Raw genomic sequence first — 16,520 nt, forward strand, 5'->3', positions numbered from 1 at the left:
TGTCTATCATTTGCAGCACTAATATTAGCCCATGAGTCACCTAACTCTTGCGCATGATCTGTATGGTGAATCAATCCCCACAAAGGCTGTGGAACAACATTCCCAAATAACATGTCTATGTCGGCTAAATTCATAATGCATGAGTCTGCAGTCTGTGATAATTCCTTATAATACCCTGCAGGGTTTTTACGGGGATCAGGCAAAGTCTGCTTAAGGGCTAAAACTTCAGCTCGCTTCCACGGAACATGTACCCAAACACGCTGAAAATGAGCTGGGACAGCATCAATTTGATTAGCAACATCAGCCGCAACGGCGTCCTTCCATACCGGAGGGACTTCTCTCATTGGGTACTGTTGCACCTTTTTTTTAACAGAGGAGTCATGTTCGAACAATCACTGAGAAGGATCCTTATTCCTAAAGGACAACAACGTCGCAACTGCTTTCTCAACATCGGAACCCACAATCGTGCCCTTTGCAAACTCAAACCGTACACGGCACAAATCAGGCGGATTTGTTTCCAAATCATTATCCTCCAATTCCTCACAAAGGAAAGCACACATTTTCTCAAAAACGTATCTTTGTTTCGGTGCTTCCCATTGACAGAAGACATCCATAACAGACTCTACATCGTATCTTGAAGGGTAAACAACCCATTTACGCGCCATACGGTCAAACATTTCTCTCTCTCGAGAATTAGGCAGTTGACTACACGACTGCTTACGCTCCGAATCCGGGGTCACACCAGACGACCCAAAGAGAGGAAATATAAGGCTGGCAACAGTATCTGTCATTCTCTGTCGGACAGAAGGAGAAGTTGATGAAAGAACAGGAGGAAAAACAGAGGGAGGCAAGGCAGACGCAGAGGCAGACTCAGAGGCAATATCAGGAAGAACACCAGAAGAGGCAGTCGATGTAGTACATAAAGTCGTAGGAGGTACAGATGGAGCAGGTAGCGAAGTCGGCGGCCCTTGAAGGGGCTGCGCCATAGTAGTAGGAGCCAACTGAAGAGGAGCTGGCGGCTGTGGAAGAACCTGAGGCACAATAACCGGAGGTTGCACAGCTAAAGGTTGCGGAGGTGCTGTAGCATTCTGCGCATAAGGGGGTGGCGAACTCAACAAGTGTGACATTAAAGGATCTTTCTCAAGTTCTTTTGCTGCATCTTGCTGAAGAAGCGGAAAAACTGGATAACATTTATCGGTCACCATTTTACGTTGCCTGTGCAACTGCTCATTTATCTGTTCTTCTTCATCATCTTTAAACTATATGGCAGCTTGCATTATCGAGATACCCTCTTCCCTCTTATTTCTCTCTGCTAATTTAATTTCCTTCTGTTTGGCTTCCTTACGCCATAGGCGGAAAGAGTCAAACATCGCCGGCCGGGCTTTCTTCTTAAAAAGTTTAACCTCCAGATTATCCAGAATCTCTGTGTCAAAACTACCATATTGGGGCCATTTTAAAACACCATCTTTCCTGGTGTATCGGATCCATACTTCATTATATATGATGGGGCCTATGCCATGTTTCACATATAGTTCGTAGGTTGGAGTTCCAATCTGAGGAACCGGACACGAGTCCTCCAATCGGGAATCCCTATTATAACCAAGACAAAACAAATTTCCATGTCTGCTAAGACCAGGCATCTTCGCTCTCCAGTCTAGCTTCAAACTTCAAAGGATTATCGAATATAATAGTCTCGTGAATACACGAATCCCTCGGCTTTGGTACTTGCAAGTTCCAAATCAAAGATCCCAAGGGGATACCAAACTAAGAACCAAACTAAGGACTGGGAGACGCTCCACTTATACTTAACTGAGGTATCGACGTCACCAGAAGACTCGTTTATCGTTTCGCTCTACCAAATCATCAAGGGTCCAAAACAGGGCGATAGTCAGGGCAGCAGTCCTTCGTAGCCGTCGGAAAGCGGGGAACCTCGCAGCAAAGACTTTCGGACCACGTCGACATACAGGGGTCGATGAAGTGGCGGCCTCCCTCCAGAATTTTCACACGAAGCTCCTCACGAACCTCTGGCTTGGACCGGTACCGCTGAAATCGCCCCACGTTGGGCGCCAACTGAAGTACTGGGTTTTTCAGAACCCAGTGGTGCCAGGGAACACACCCTAAGACTTCGAGTCCTTCCTGTTTCAGACTACAGAAACACAGAGTCTTCTTGGTGAAGTCAAAGATCTTGTTTATTGGCTGCAGCCAGTAACAGGTACCCTAGAAGTACAACACGGTGTATATTCTCAGGAGACTGCTCCCTTGCAAAGCTAACCTTCTCTTTTATACAAAATATTATGCTTTAGGCAAACATTCCTTATTTTACAGTTGACCATTCACATATTTTCACTACAAAGAAATAGCAGGGTTATGATGACAAGCCATATTTCAGTTTGTCCAGCCCTCAATCAATTACCCGGCAAGGCTCAGTACTTTCATCAGATATCGACGGACCCCCAATATAAACAGGCACCTCCTCCTTGTAAAGCAAGTCATAAAGAAAGAAACAGGGACAGGTGTGTGTAAGATTAGGCATGGTTTGTGTGTGATGAAAAGGTTTTATGATGTGTTGTGCCTTGATACTAATCCCATTCGGCCTCTGGGAAAGAAACTGGCCGAACAGGTTTGGCTTCAGGCAGTGGAGTCAGCTTGCTCAGGTCACAGAGGAGTCAGCAAAGATGTACGTGTCCTTCAGACTCGTTTTCAGCATTAGTCATTGGCCTATGTGAGGGCAATCACAAAATGGCTGTCGTTTAAATGGAACCTCAGAGTTTCAGGACGGAATCTCTGATATTCGGGTGATTTCGTCACCTGAATATGAATACAATGCTTGTGCATACTATTCTAACCATTCTCGGTCTGCTGATACCAAAATCGTTGTGATACGACGATGTTTATAACACGGGTCCAGAATTTTCAGTACCACACCTCTATAATGAGCCAAGGAAGGTCTGGGGGCATTCTTCAGGGCCTAGGATCCCTAAACGTCATGCAATGCAGAGACAGACATCCAACACTCAGTAAGTGAGTGGGTGCAGAAAAATAAGAAGAAATAATGAGGCCTACCTGTGGCGAGGAACTACCTAACGTAGGCCTAAGGAAACAGAAGCGTAATTAACGTTTCGTAACAAACACAGCACAGAAAAACACACACAGGGGTGACACAGCAAGCCAAAGTCATGCAATGCAAACAAGTGTAACATATATCTACTGAGAGCATAATGTCTTACCCCAAGTCTAAAGGCTACTATCCCCAGATTCCAGGAGGGGGAGTGTCCCCTTATAATCACACTCTAAGGGGAGGGAAAAAGAAGAAATAGGCAGTGACGGCAGTCAATATAAGTAAAAGTAACAGTAAAAAACACGATCCAGTGGAAGATTGACCAAATCCATAGGTATAATCCCTAGGGGAACATATAGGAATACTTATGTGAAACAATGAGGTAAATAACAAGGTAACCAACATCTCGAGTCAGCAAGTAGGTGCAGATAAGAAGGTACCTGCAGGGAGGTAATATGCTGAAGTCAGGGAAGAGAAAACGGCAAGCAAATTGTCAGTTACCATTATCACATGCTAGAAAGCCCGGCCGTCTGTCCCCCGGATCGGGGAAACATCGGTTGGGAAAGGAAAACTGCACACGCTGCAACCAACAGACACACAACCACACAGATTGATTCTTATCTGTAGGGTAGTTGTAGATCATAGTAGGGAAAGAGGAGGTGCTCCAGCACTCACTACATCAAAGGAGGCACTCGCTATGCGCCTAGTCCGACCCCTCACTGGACTGCTTGAGGTGCGTGGTCCAGCGAGGGGGCGGCTTAAATAATAGGAGCAATTCGGTTTAGATTAGGCACCTCCTGCGCGTCCTTCGCTGAGCCGGCTCGGGCCGGTTTGCACTGGTCGGCACTTCTGATAGTGCGTGTAAGCGCGACGCGTCGGGATGCTCGGGAGGCTGGGAGAAGCAGTTCCCAGTCTCCGGTATGGAGAGCGCGCGGCACGTCTGGAATGCACAGAATGCTGGGGAACGTGGTTCCCAGTCTGTAAAGAGGAGAAAGGTACTCCTATCGAGAGGGGGAGGACAAAGGGAAGGAGGGACTGCAGGAGGGGAGGGGGGTGTTTGGGGGAACGGATGGAAAAAAGGGGAAGAAGGAAAAAGAGGGGAAAAAGGGCGAAAGAGAGAGAGAGACACGGGGGAAAAAAGAGAGAAGTAGAAGAGAGGGAAAAGGAAGCAGGGGAAGTGGGGGGGTGTTGGGGTTTTTTGAAGGAAACACATGAAAGATGGAAATGAAGTGAGGAGATGAGAGAAGGGGAAGGAGTGAAGGGAACGGGGGAGGGGGAAAAGGAAGGAGAGAGAAAAGAAAAGAGGGAGGGGGAAAAAACAGAAGGAGGAGACTCTATTCTACTGTACATCTACCCACTATACTGTATGCCTCTGTACTCTACTACGTCACTTGTCAATACTGTACAACACCCCACTACACTCTACTGCACAAAACGGTACTCCAGTTTATGACACTTTATTCTATGGTATGCTACACACTCCACTCTACTGCACTCCATACCACCATAGTTTTACGACAAACAAATCCACTCCACTCTATTTGCTCCACTCTACATTATCCCACTCCAGTGTACTGCACTCTACTTTACTTCACTCTACTACACTTTATCCCAAGCTACACCACACTACTATACTCCGCTCTATGCCGCTTCACTGTCTGACACTACTGCACTACATGCAACTCCACTGTACTACACTCTGACACTACTTCACTCTATGCCACTGTACTACACTGTATGACACTCGATGACACGGCACTCAAAATATATATACATGGCACCCCAATATATGACATGGCAGTCCACTCTGATACTCTCCTTCACTGTACTCTACGATACTCCACTTGACAATTCTCCAATCTGACACTCTATCGCACCCTATTCCACTCTAAAACACTACTCCACTCTGACAGTCTACAACGCCATGCTCTATTGTTCAACACGCCATTTCAATGTACAAGTCGCTGCTCCAGTCTACACCACTTGACTACACTATATGAGCCACCATGCCACTACACTATATACCAATTAACTACACTTTACCAAACATTACTGCACTCTACTCTATGCCAATCTACAATACTCCAGTCAATGACAACAGACTTTACAACACTCTCGTCCACTGTACCGTATGCCACTCCACATAACAACTCTCTGCTCACGACACTGGACTCTACTATTTGAAACTCATTTTTATTAAAACATTTTAAAAAAAAAAAAGAAATTAAAAAAGACATGTTAAATCTTAGTTAAAAATATTATTTTCCCTATACAAACCAAGTTTAAGTCACACAAACTTTAAAAATTCCACCACCTTCAAATTATTTTAAGTAGCAGTCCTTGTTACAGGCTCGTTTCACCTCGCTAACCAGACAACACTAACTGTAACTCACCCCCCTACCATGCACTGTGTTCTCACAAATAATGAGGCTCAACTGTACACCACACTGTATGAGACACTCAGCCACTTTCCTGCACAAACTACACTCAACAACACTGAACTATATGACACTCTACTCAACTCCACTCTATGCTACTGCACTTTACAGCACTCTGCTACAATCTATGTCACTCTAAGACACTCTACTCGATGACACTCCATCAAACTCCATTTCATGACACTTCAGTTGACGGCACTCCACTGTACAACACTGAGCACTACTGTTCAACACATTACTATATTGTACGACACGCCATTCCACTCTACAATACTCCAATCCACTCCACAAACCGACACACCATGCCACTTCACTATATAACACTTTAGTCAACTGTACGCTACGTCACTCCACTCCACTCCACTCTGACACTAGACTCTACAACACTCTCCTTCACTGTACTGTTCTACACTACATTTTACAAAACTCCAATCAGTAATACTCCACACTGCGGTTTGAACCACATTTTGGTAAAAAATAAAAACCAACAAGTGTTAAGCATCATTTATAGTTAGAAATCCTTATGCATTTTTTCTATACAAACCCAACTTGAAAATACACAAACAATAAAAATTATAAAGTTATAATGATGCTTTCAATTTATAATTTACGCACCACCTTCAAATTACTATAAGTCGGGCACCTCCAAAGACAGTAGTGGCACCTCACTCGCCACACTACATTATTTTATCTCATGCCTTTTCCATGCACTGTTTATACCCTTGAATACTAAATCACTTACAGCATGTGAAATCATAGCATTTATACAACACATATAACTTCTCAAATTACAATATTTGTCACAGCAGAGTGCATTGTAAATTGGTGAGTTATAGTTACTGTTGTCTGGTTAGCAAGCTGAAAAGAGTGTGTAACAAGGTCCACTACTTATAATTTGAATGTGGTGGATAAATTGTAAACAAAAGTAATAACATTAGAATTTGTAAAGTTTTTGTAGTTTAAACTTGGTTTGTGTAGGAAAAATAATTTTTCCTAACTAAAACTAAACTTTACCCTTTGTTTTTTTCATTGACAGCGAGTATTACTGATAAAATAACAATCAAACATGATGTGCTCAAGATTCTGTATAGAACCTGTATACAGTGAACCTTGAGGGGTACTCTACATATTACAAGAGGGTGAATGACACCTATGCAAGTGTGGCCACCATATCCAACCCCGAGGCATGATGTAAGGATCCATGGTGACCAACATATATATCAGACTCTACAGTACACACTCTAACCGGATCTATTTGCTGTAATGTTATTATTTACTGCTACCTAGCCTTCCCTCCCTGTCTTAATTGTCCAGTAACAGGGCACAAACTACTTAACATATTTGCATACACTGCAGTGTAGTCTTAGCTTCCTGGCATGTTTTTCATTTAAATTAGTTTCTTAATCCAAATCATTGTCCAGAAATTGGATTCTCACCTGCAAGCATGTAACATTAATGAACTAATTCATTTACAATTTAATGGACATAATTTACAGATTATGTACTATTTTTCACAGAAAAGAAACATATGTGTGCATAGGGCTGCACGAAGGGGACTTGACCTGGAAAGCAAGCTATTCTCTATGGCCGTGGGGCTCTTGTGAAAAACTGGTTGCTAAAGACAAATCTTTCATCCCAGACGAGTGGATTCAGCTCACAAAAAACATCTATAACTGGACCGAAGAATATGGGAGGTAACTCTTACTTTTTTAATGTGTCTGTTGAATCACAGTTTGATTTTGTTTGCTTTTACTTGTCCTTCATATGGGGTTCAAGGGAATGTATGACATTCCCGCGCATGCCTTTTCTACACATTCCTTTACCATGCAGATGCTTTTGTCATGCAGAAGCTTTTTTCACATATAGCAAGTAGCACTGTTTAGTGATAGTTTTATAGTTGGGATGGTGTTTCCATGGGAAATTGATTTTTTTGGCTTCCTAATAAGTATTTTGTAGATTGAGGAATCTTCATGGAACTTTCCCCCAAAAAATCATCCACCTGAGCTTCTTCTTGGAAAGGTTCTGTGTAATCCATCAAGTGGTGACTGAAAAAAATGGAGTTCCCAAAACATGTTGTCCCCGTGCAGTTTTCCATCTAAAATGGCTGAACTGAATGCCATCAAATTTGCCAGAAATCTAGAATTGTACACAGAAATCATGGTGTAAATCCTTTCAGTAGTTTCCGAGAAGTTAAGGTTCAAAATGTATAGATATTTCAGACCTCAGTAGGACTGTGGGACCAGCAGACCAAAAGATAAGATCTGATTTGCTGCTTTCCACATCAATCGAAGAAGCAGGATTTGTAAAGATGTGGCTAATCACCCTCAAGGTTATCCGGTTGCTTGCAGGTCTCAGCAGCTCATTTGAATAGCAAGGTCTTGAGGGCCATATGGAATTCCGGATGAAAGGTGATGGTCTGGAGATACGTGGGGAGGCTATTATGGGGAAGAAGGCACATCCTCCACTTCAGCTTTGGAGGATGTGTGGTGTGTAGGCAAGTGATAGGGAAGCAGAGCATAGTCTTTTTGACAGTTGGTGAAATTCAGGCAGTGGTTAATGTAGGCAGGTCCTTGGTTGTGTAGAGCTTTGTGTGCGTGGGTCAGCAGCTTGAATACGTGCAACTTCTCAATGTGAAACCAGGTGAGTTGTCTGAGATGTGGTGTGATGTGGAATCATCACAAAAGGTCTAGGATGAGTCTGGCTGCAGTGTTCTATATGGTCTGTAGTCTGGGTCACTGTGCATCTCATGTGCCTGAGTAGCCACTTGAAGATCTTACTTACCATGCGCAGATTGAAGAAGTAGGCAAAGGAGATGGTGTTAATCTGTGATTCCATAGTGAGCCTGTTGTTAGTGATGATTCCGAGGTTTCTGGTATGGTTCCTTTTGTGTTGCTAAAGATTCAGAGTTTTCTGGCATAATCGGAGGGAGTGGGTGCAGATCCTAGTTGTGAAGGCAACCGGGAGTCGTTCCATGTGTTGCTTCTCTTGCCCGGAAATCAGAACTTCAGTCTTGTCTGTGTTTATCTGGAAGCATTTTTCTTTCATCCAGTTGGTGAAGCTTGTCATGCATCTGTGGAAGTTGGTTTTGGTGGTGGCGGGGTCGTGGGTGAGCGAGAGGATAAGTTGAGTGTTGTCTGCGTAGAAGATTATGTTGAGGCTGAGGGATTGGAGGATGTTGGCTAGTGGGGTCATATATGCATTAAAAAGCATGAGGCCGAGGGATGATCCTTGGTGTGAGCCTCCATTGTTAGATTGTTTTCTTTCGGCCGTCTGGTTCGGACACGTTTTCTCTCGCTCTGAGATTTTGATTTGGAAAACTTTAAAAAACCTTCCTTTTCGTCGGTATTGTATCGATTGTGTTATTTATTTTCCATCGAAACAGCTGTACCATCGGAAAACAACTTTGTTCGCCCTTCGGGGCGCGCGCCCCCAACTTGGGCCTATTCAGGCCGACCGCGTGAAGAGCCTCATAGATCGAACTCCATTCCGATTCTGCCCTCTGTGCCACGCTAAGTACCCATACACAGACCAACATCTAGTTTGCAACCTTTGCCTTTCTCCAGACCATCGGGAGGAAAACTGCGAGGCCTATCGATCGTTCTGATCGAAAAAGACTCTGAGGGACCGAAGAGCAAGAAGGTTGGAAATCGAAGACCAGAGAACATTTCGACGTTACAGAAGAAAAACAAATGCAGACAGCAGTCGCGATTCGAGACACAGAGTCGGAGCAGGAATCCGAGAAAGACAGGCCCGTCACAGCCGGGCAGCATGTGAGTACGTCTGCCCCTGCACCCCTACATAAAAAACAACAGAAGGCCTTGGGTACGCCACTGCCGGAAGGCCATGGCTCGGCCCAGAAAAAGACTGTCGGTGACCAACCCTCTGGTTCGGCACCGAAAAAGGCCACACCTCAGAAGAATTCCAATTCACAAAGACTATTAAAAGCTCCATTTCAGACTCCAGTAGACAACAAAAATTTTCAGAGTTGAAAATTAGAAAAACTGTTTCGGAGCCGAGACCTTCCTCATCATTTTCGATACCGAAAAAACATCACACTTCGGAACCAAAAAAAAGCAGGTAATACACAGGAACAAGGACTTTCCAAAAGACTGTGAGAAAGCCATAAAACCTCTGAGGAAGAGACAGAGATTGAACCAACACCTAGAATAGAAAAAAAAGTATGGAACTGCACCTTCTGACCCTGATTACATCACCCATCAGGTGCCACCTGATTCAGTAGTGGTTAGTGCTGCAAGAAAAAGAGTGAATAGTCAGTCCTTAGGAGATGCACCAGAGGTAGACCCAGCAATAGAAAAACTACGAAAAGACTCAGACACAGCCAAGGCAATGGGTGCACTCTATTCTGCACCATATACTGTAGAGGGTCATTTCGTAAGCCTCACTTTGGAGCAGGTTTCAGACCATAACCTTCAGAGGCACCAACTTCCCAAACAAAACCAACTTACCAAACCTAGTACCAGCGAGGTGGGTTTAGAGGCACATATGGAGGACAACACTCTAGAAATAGAGGGAAATTCCAAACCTCTAAACAGCCTGCAACACAGCCAAAACAGAGACTTCCCTCACTCCCTCCCACTCCACAAGTCTCCTGTGGGGGGAGGAGACTACAGCAGTTCCATACACATTGGCAAAATATCACCACTGACAACTGGGTGCTATCAATTATCTGCAATGGTTATTGCCTAGAATTGATAAACACGCCTCCAAATATTCCACCAAGGTATCACAAGTTAACCCCAGAACATACAATTCTGTTACAAAAAGAGGTTCAATCTCTACTACTAAAACAAGCAATAGAGTTAGTTCCACAGTCTCAGCTAGGAATAGGAGTTTATTCACTATAATTTCTAATTCCCCAAAAGATGGCACCCTCAGGCCAATATTAGACCTCAGGCCCCTCAATTTTTACATCCTATCAGAACATTTTCACATGGTAACTCTGCAAGATGTTATCCCACTGCTACGAAAACAAGATTTTATGACAGCCTTAGACCTCAAGGATGCGTATTTCCACAAACCCATCCATCCACCTCACAGAAAATACCTCAGGTTTGTCATTCAAGGAAAGCACTACCTGTTCAAAGTGTTACCTTTCAGCATAACAACAGCTCCAAGAGTGTTCACAAAGTGCTTAGCAGTAGTAGCAGCCTACCTAAGAAGACAACATAGCCATGTCTTTCCATGTCTAGACGATTGACTAATAAAATCAAGCAGTCATACACAATGCCAAAATCATACACATTATGTAATTGAAACCCTGCACACCCTAGGTTTTTCTATAAACTACCAAAAGTCACACCTTTAACCAGCACAAGTACAACCGTATTTAGGTGCTATCCTAAATACTCAACTAGCTATAGCGTATCCAAATACACAAAGGATACAAGCTTTCAAAAAACGAATTCCACTTATAAAACCAAATCAACAATACACTGTAAGATTTGTCATGAAAATCCTAGGAATGATGGCATCTTGCATTGCAATAGTTCCACACGCAAGATTAAACATGAGGCCTTTACAACAGTGCCTTGCATAACAATGGTCACAGGCACACGGTCAACTCCAATATCTAGTGTTGATAGACCGCCAAACACATATTCAGTGGTAGAATTGCAGCAATTTAGGCAAGGGCGGTCGTTTCAAGACCCTGTGCCTCAAACCATAATTACAGATGCATCAATGATTGGTTGGGGAGCTCACCTAAACAATCACAATATTCAAGGACAATGGGATGTTAAACAGAAACAGCTACACATAAACCACTTAGAATTGTTAGCTATGTTTCTGGCCCTCAAAGCTTTTCAACCTCTTCTCACACGAAAGAATGTTCTTATAAAGCCAGACAACATAACAATGAATTATCTCAACATCAGGTAGGGACACATTCATCCCAACTGTCCCTTCTAGTGCACAAAATTTGGAAATGGGCAATTCACAATCAAATGTATCTATTAGCACAGTACATTCCAGGAATAGACAATCAGTTGGCAGATATCCTCAGCTAAAATCACCAACAAACACGTGAATGGGAGATTCATCCTCAAGTACTTCAAGAGTGCTTTCAAAAGTGGGGAACACCAAACATAGATCTATTCGCAACAAGCGAAAACACAAAATGCCAAAACTTCGCATCCAGACACCCACATCCCCTATTCAAGGGCAATGCTGCATGGATCTATTGGTCAGTGATATTTGCTTACGCTTTTCCCCCCTTTCCCACTCCTTCCATTTTGGTCAACAAGTTGCGTCAAACTTCACTCAACGTGATACTCATAGCACCAACATGGGCACGTCAGCCATGGTACACAACACTACTAGATCTATCTGTAGTACCACACTCCAAACTCCCATGCAGACCAGATCTGTTAACACAAAACAAAGGTCAAATCACACATCCAAAACCCAATGCTCTCAATCTAGCAATTTGGCTCCTGAAGTCATAGAATTTGGATATTTACAACTCCCATCAGAATGTATGGAAGTTATTAAACCAGCAAGAAAACCCACTACTAGACAGTGACATGCAAATAAATGGAAAAGATTTGTCTATGGCTGTCAATCTAAAAATATAGATCCTCTTACAGCATCAATACAAGATATTGTATGCTATTTACTTCATTTGCAAAAATAAAATTTAGCATTTTCCTCAATAAAAATACACCTTACTGCAGTATCTGCATATTTACAAAATATTCAACATGCCTCTTTATTTAGAGTTCCTGTCAGTAAAGCTTCCACGGAAGGCTTAAAACGCATCATTCCACCTACAACACCACCAGTTCCATCCTCGAATCTATAGTGCTTACAAGACTTATGGGACCACCTTTTGAATCCATGCACTCGTGCCAAATTCAATTTTTAACATGGAAAGTTGCCTTCCTAGTAGCAATTACTTCTTTAAGAAGAGTAAGTGAAATACAAGCTTTTACTCTCGAGGAACCTTTTTTCCAAGTACACACAAACACAAAGTTGTACTACGAACAAATCCAAAATTTCTGCCAAAAGTAGTCTCACCATTTCATATCAATCAAACAGTGGAACTGCCAGTCTTCTTCCCACAGCCAGATTCTGTGGCAGAAAGAGCTCTAATGTACTATACAGACAGAACTAAACAATTTAGAAAGAAAAAAACAACTTTTTGTGGCTTTCCAACAACCACATACAGGCAATCCTATATCAAAACAAGGTTGAGCAAGATGGATTGTAAGGTGCATACAAACATGCTATATCAAAGCAAAAAGACAACTAGTAATCACCCCAAAAGCACATTCTACACAAAAGAAAGGTGCAACAATGGCTTTTTTTTAGGAAATATACCAATGGCTGAAATATGTAAAGCAGCTACATCGCAACACCTCATACATTTACTAAACACTACTGTGTGGACGTATTATCACAACATCAAGCCACAGTAGGACAAGAACATTATTTCAAACAACGTCAACTCCTACAGGTTAGCCACCGCTATTTTGGGAGGACAAACTGCTTTGTAGTCTATGCATAGCATGTGTATCTGCAGCTACACATGCCATCGAACGGAAAAATGTAACTTACCCAGTGTACATCTGTTCGTGGCAAGCCGTGCTGCAGATTCACATGCACCCTCCCTTCTACCCCGGAAGCCTGTAGTCATTTAAGTTAACACATTTGTACATATGTACATACATTTACATTTGCATGGACATCTCTTTTTTCACTTATATACTCTATCACTCCTTCCTTCACCCTCTGCGGGAAAACAATCTAACAATGGAGTTGATGCCCATGCGCAGTGGAACCGAGGAGGAGTCACTCGTTTCCGTGACTCTAAAAGACTTCTTTGAAGAAAAACAACTTGTAACACTCCGAGCCCAACACTAGATGTCGGAATCGATTTGCATAGCATGTGAATCTGCAGCACAACATGCCAGGAACAGATGTACACTGGGTAAGTGACATTTTTATTTATATATATGGGACAGAGGGTAAAATTTGGATACTTTGACCCCCTACCTAGGCCTAATAGTGAGGTACCCCCTGGTGGCATTTTTTTTTCCATCACATAACACCGTGAAAAATAAGGAAGAGTGTTGGGTGCGGGGGTCACCCTTTTCAATTTTAATCCCCTTTGGGTGAGTCAGTGCTTAGTCTGATTATTGCATTTTTTAATTTTTTTTTTTATTGTGGGGAGTGAGCATTTGTAAGCCCCTCTCCCCGAGCCAGCTATTGGCCCCAGGGACCCAATCCCGGGGGTACCTAGGCATATATATATTTTTTTTAATATATGTATTGATTGGGCCAGTGAGATTGTATGACCCTCCTCCTCGAGCTCGGTATTGACCCCCGGGACCTCACCCCTGGGGCCGAAGCAGCAATGATTGCTACCACCTAGGGTGGGAGCAGTAATCTATGTCCCGAAGGAGGGACAAGTGCTCCACAAATAATTAAAGTATGGTGGGAGTTCTGGGGATCAGAGCAGCCCCACAAGAATGTTTTCAAAAACTCACTAAAAGTCTCCTTGGTCATAGAATGCATGACTGTGGGACAGCTTACCAACATTTTTAAAGTACTTTGAGCTGAAACATTATGCTGTTCAGCTGGAGCACCGGAAGTGTGTTAATAGTTAATTTGAGTAAAAATGCTTTATTTAAAATATTTGTCGAAGTATTTATTATTCATCATCACCATATATGTACATGGTAACACATTGGATTGTAATTGTAGGTAAATTATTGTCATTTATTGACAAACCTAATATGTCTGGTTTATAAAGCCAGTGGACCGGCCTTTTATATTTTGGTGTTCTGAGCCTTTGCTTGAAATGCACCTTTTACATTGTTCTTTATATTATTAAAAACTCAAACATTAACTGCATCACTGGACATGATTTTGTAGACAACAAAAGAAAAACGTTTTCTGAATACCTCCTTCAAGGTAAAAGATCCTCAAATAAGAAAAATAACTTCTAAAAAAGGCCTTTAGTGGTTTTGGAATCTGTTTAGATGTTTTCAGTGCTGCAAAGCATTTTCTCAGTACTGAGAAGAAGGCATCTGCTATTGCAACGCGTTTGAACATTTCACTTGAGTCGGGGTTCCCAGTACTTGGTGGCCATTTAACAGCTAAACTCTTGTCTGGAGATTCAGCTGCATACAGACCAATACTTTTTTCTAAGATAATGTCCGGGAAAGAACGTGTGAAGTCTTAATGAAGGCTGTTACTATGAGGATGATTTGGAAAAAAATATGAATCTGTCCTGGATTTGGCAAGGCATGCAGCTAGAAAAGGCAGACTCTGTCCTAGCAGTCCTTCCTTTCTGTCCGCTTCTGAGAGTTCATTGGTTCAGTGATACTCTGCCAAACTGCATTGGATTAGCTGTAGCAAATGCTCTGCTACATGTTGCTTCCAGGAATCTTGTGGCTCAGAGAACTAACACTCAATGGTTACTTTGTCCTTTTTCACGCCAGCTGTTGAAGGTCCAGAGAGACATCTCTCTTCAGGGCTATTAACTTTCCAATATTCCAGGGTATTAGGTTGGGGTAAATACAGTTTGAATGCTGCTAATTTGTATTTTACAAAACGAAACCAGTAAATGCGTTTTAAGGCATAAAAGATCTTAATGAGTTAACAGTGATGGTTAGTCTGCTTATATTGCAGTGCTACAGTTTTAAACAGGCTTTGACAGCTGATTGTCAGAGAGCAGAAGATGAGGCCTTGGGTATCCTGAAGATTAATTTCCAAAGTACAGATTGCAGTGACAGAAAGGTCATGATAAACCCACTTTCACTCGGTGTACTCAGTTGGGGTTTTTCTTCTTAAACTGTTGCATATAGTACATTCAGAATAAGGTAAATAGAGATCACCACAGATGATATTGCAATTAACGCTGAAGCATGCCCCATGCTAGAATATCAAAGCATTAAAATATGAATCTGTATACCTCATGACCCACAGACACTAGTACTGAATGTAGGTAGGAGCTTTAATGCTGTTGATTATCCATTTATGGGGTGAACAGCTACCAGTAGTCTTTGGTTAGTCCCAGTCACGGCTCCCTGCGAGTTAAAGGAGCGGCACACGGGTGGGGGATGGAAGGGGTGTTAAAAAACATTAAATTAAGAAATAAAAACAAATAAAAATGTACCTGCATGCCGGGCTGCTGCTCCTCTGTCCCCTCAGCAGGCACAGGCTCCCAGCATGCCCTGTGGCAAATCCCGACGCTGTGCAGAGCAGTGTTAGGATTGGCTGGAGCGCCCAGCCAGGGCAGTCCCAGGCAGACTGGAAGCCTGTGTCTGCTCTGTCCAGCCTGGCAACACAGTGCCAGGTTGGAGAGAGCATAGTGCGCATGTGTGTTTCGCTGGCCCGAGACAGCCGGCCAAACACACATGCGCAATGAGGCGATTGCACAGTGCACTCCCCTTGTACCCGTCATCCCCATTGGCCCTGCCCCTTTAACAATGAATGGATAATAAACAGTTTTTTTTACTTTTGTTGTTAAAGTTTTTCTGCTGCTGCTGCTTGTGGTGGCGGAGGGGGTGGTAACACCCCTCCGCCATGGCGGAGGAGCCGCCGCTGATTAGTCCATTGGGATACTACCAAGAATTCTCCAATTCTGCCAAAAATGTTTTTTAATTAAAGGCTATGATGGACAGCAAAACCAGCAAAGAGTTCATTGTACAGGTGGCCAACACCAAAGTAGCTTTGCACAAGGAATTGGTTAAGTGTAAAAAGAATAAACATGAAGTCCAGTAAAGAGCCTGGGAGCTATATGCAGCAACTAAAACTGTAGTGATTTCTGAAAGTTGGTCACATTTAAATGCCAAGGACGTGAGCTAATATTAGGTGCTAACAACATCTCAGATGCACAGATCCAATATCTTTCTAAACTGTATTGGGAGAACCATGAGGGGAGAGATGATTCCAACAGGGAATCCCAAGTAGTTTGAGATTGGGGCGTCTTGTTTACTCTCATTGAAATAGATCTAGCAATCTGAGGCCACTAATAAAATAAAGCACCAGCACTAAAT

The 16,520-nt window shown here is 42.9% G+C and overlaps 1 protein-coding gene across 3 annotated transcripts in view; it reads left to right on the forward strand.

The window, feature by feature from the left end:
• TMEM260 (transmembrane protein 260) overlaps positions 1-16,520 on the forward strand; it is a 413,639-nt gene that overhangs the window by 324,455 nt on the left and 72,664 nt on the right. For all 3 annotated transcript variants that reach the window (XM_069207434.1, XM_069207432.1, XM_069207433.1), the window contains one exon: positions 7,014-7,190. In XM_069207434.1, the coding sequence (XP_069063535.1) occupies positions 7,014-7,190 (177 nt within the window). The remainder of the gene's footprint in view (positions 1-7,013; positions 7,191-16,520) is intronic.

Source organism: Pleurodeles waltl, chromosome 9 (genome assembly GCF_031143425.1).
Source record: "Pleurodeles waltl isolate 20211129_DDA chromosome 9, aPleWal1.hap1.20221129, whole genome shotgun sequence".
Lineage (NCBI taxonomy): Eukaryota > Metazoa > Chordata > Amphibia > Caudata > Salamandridae > Pleurodeles > Pleurodeles waltl.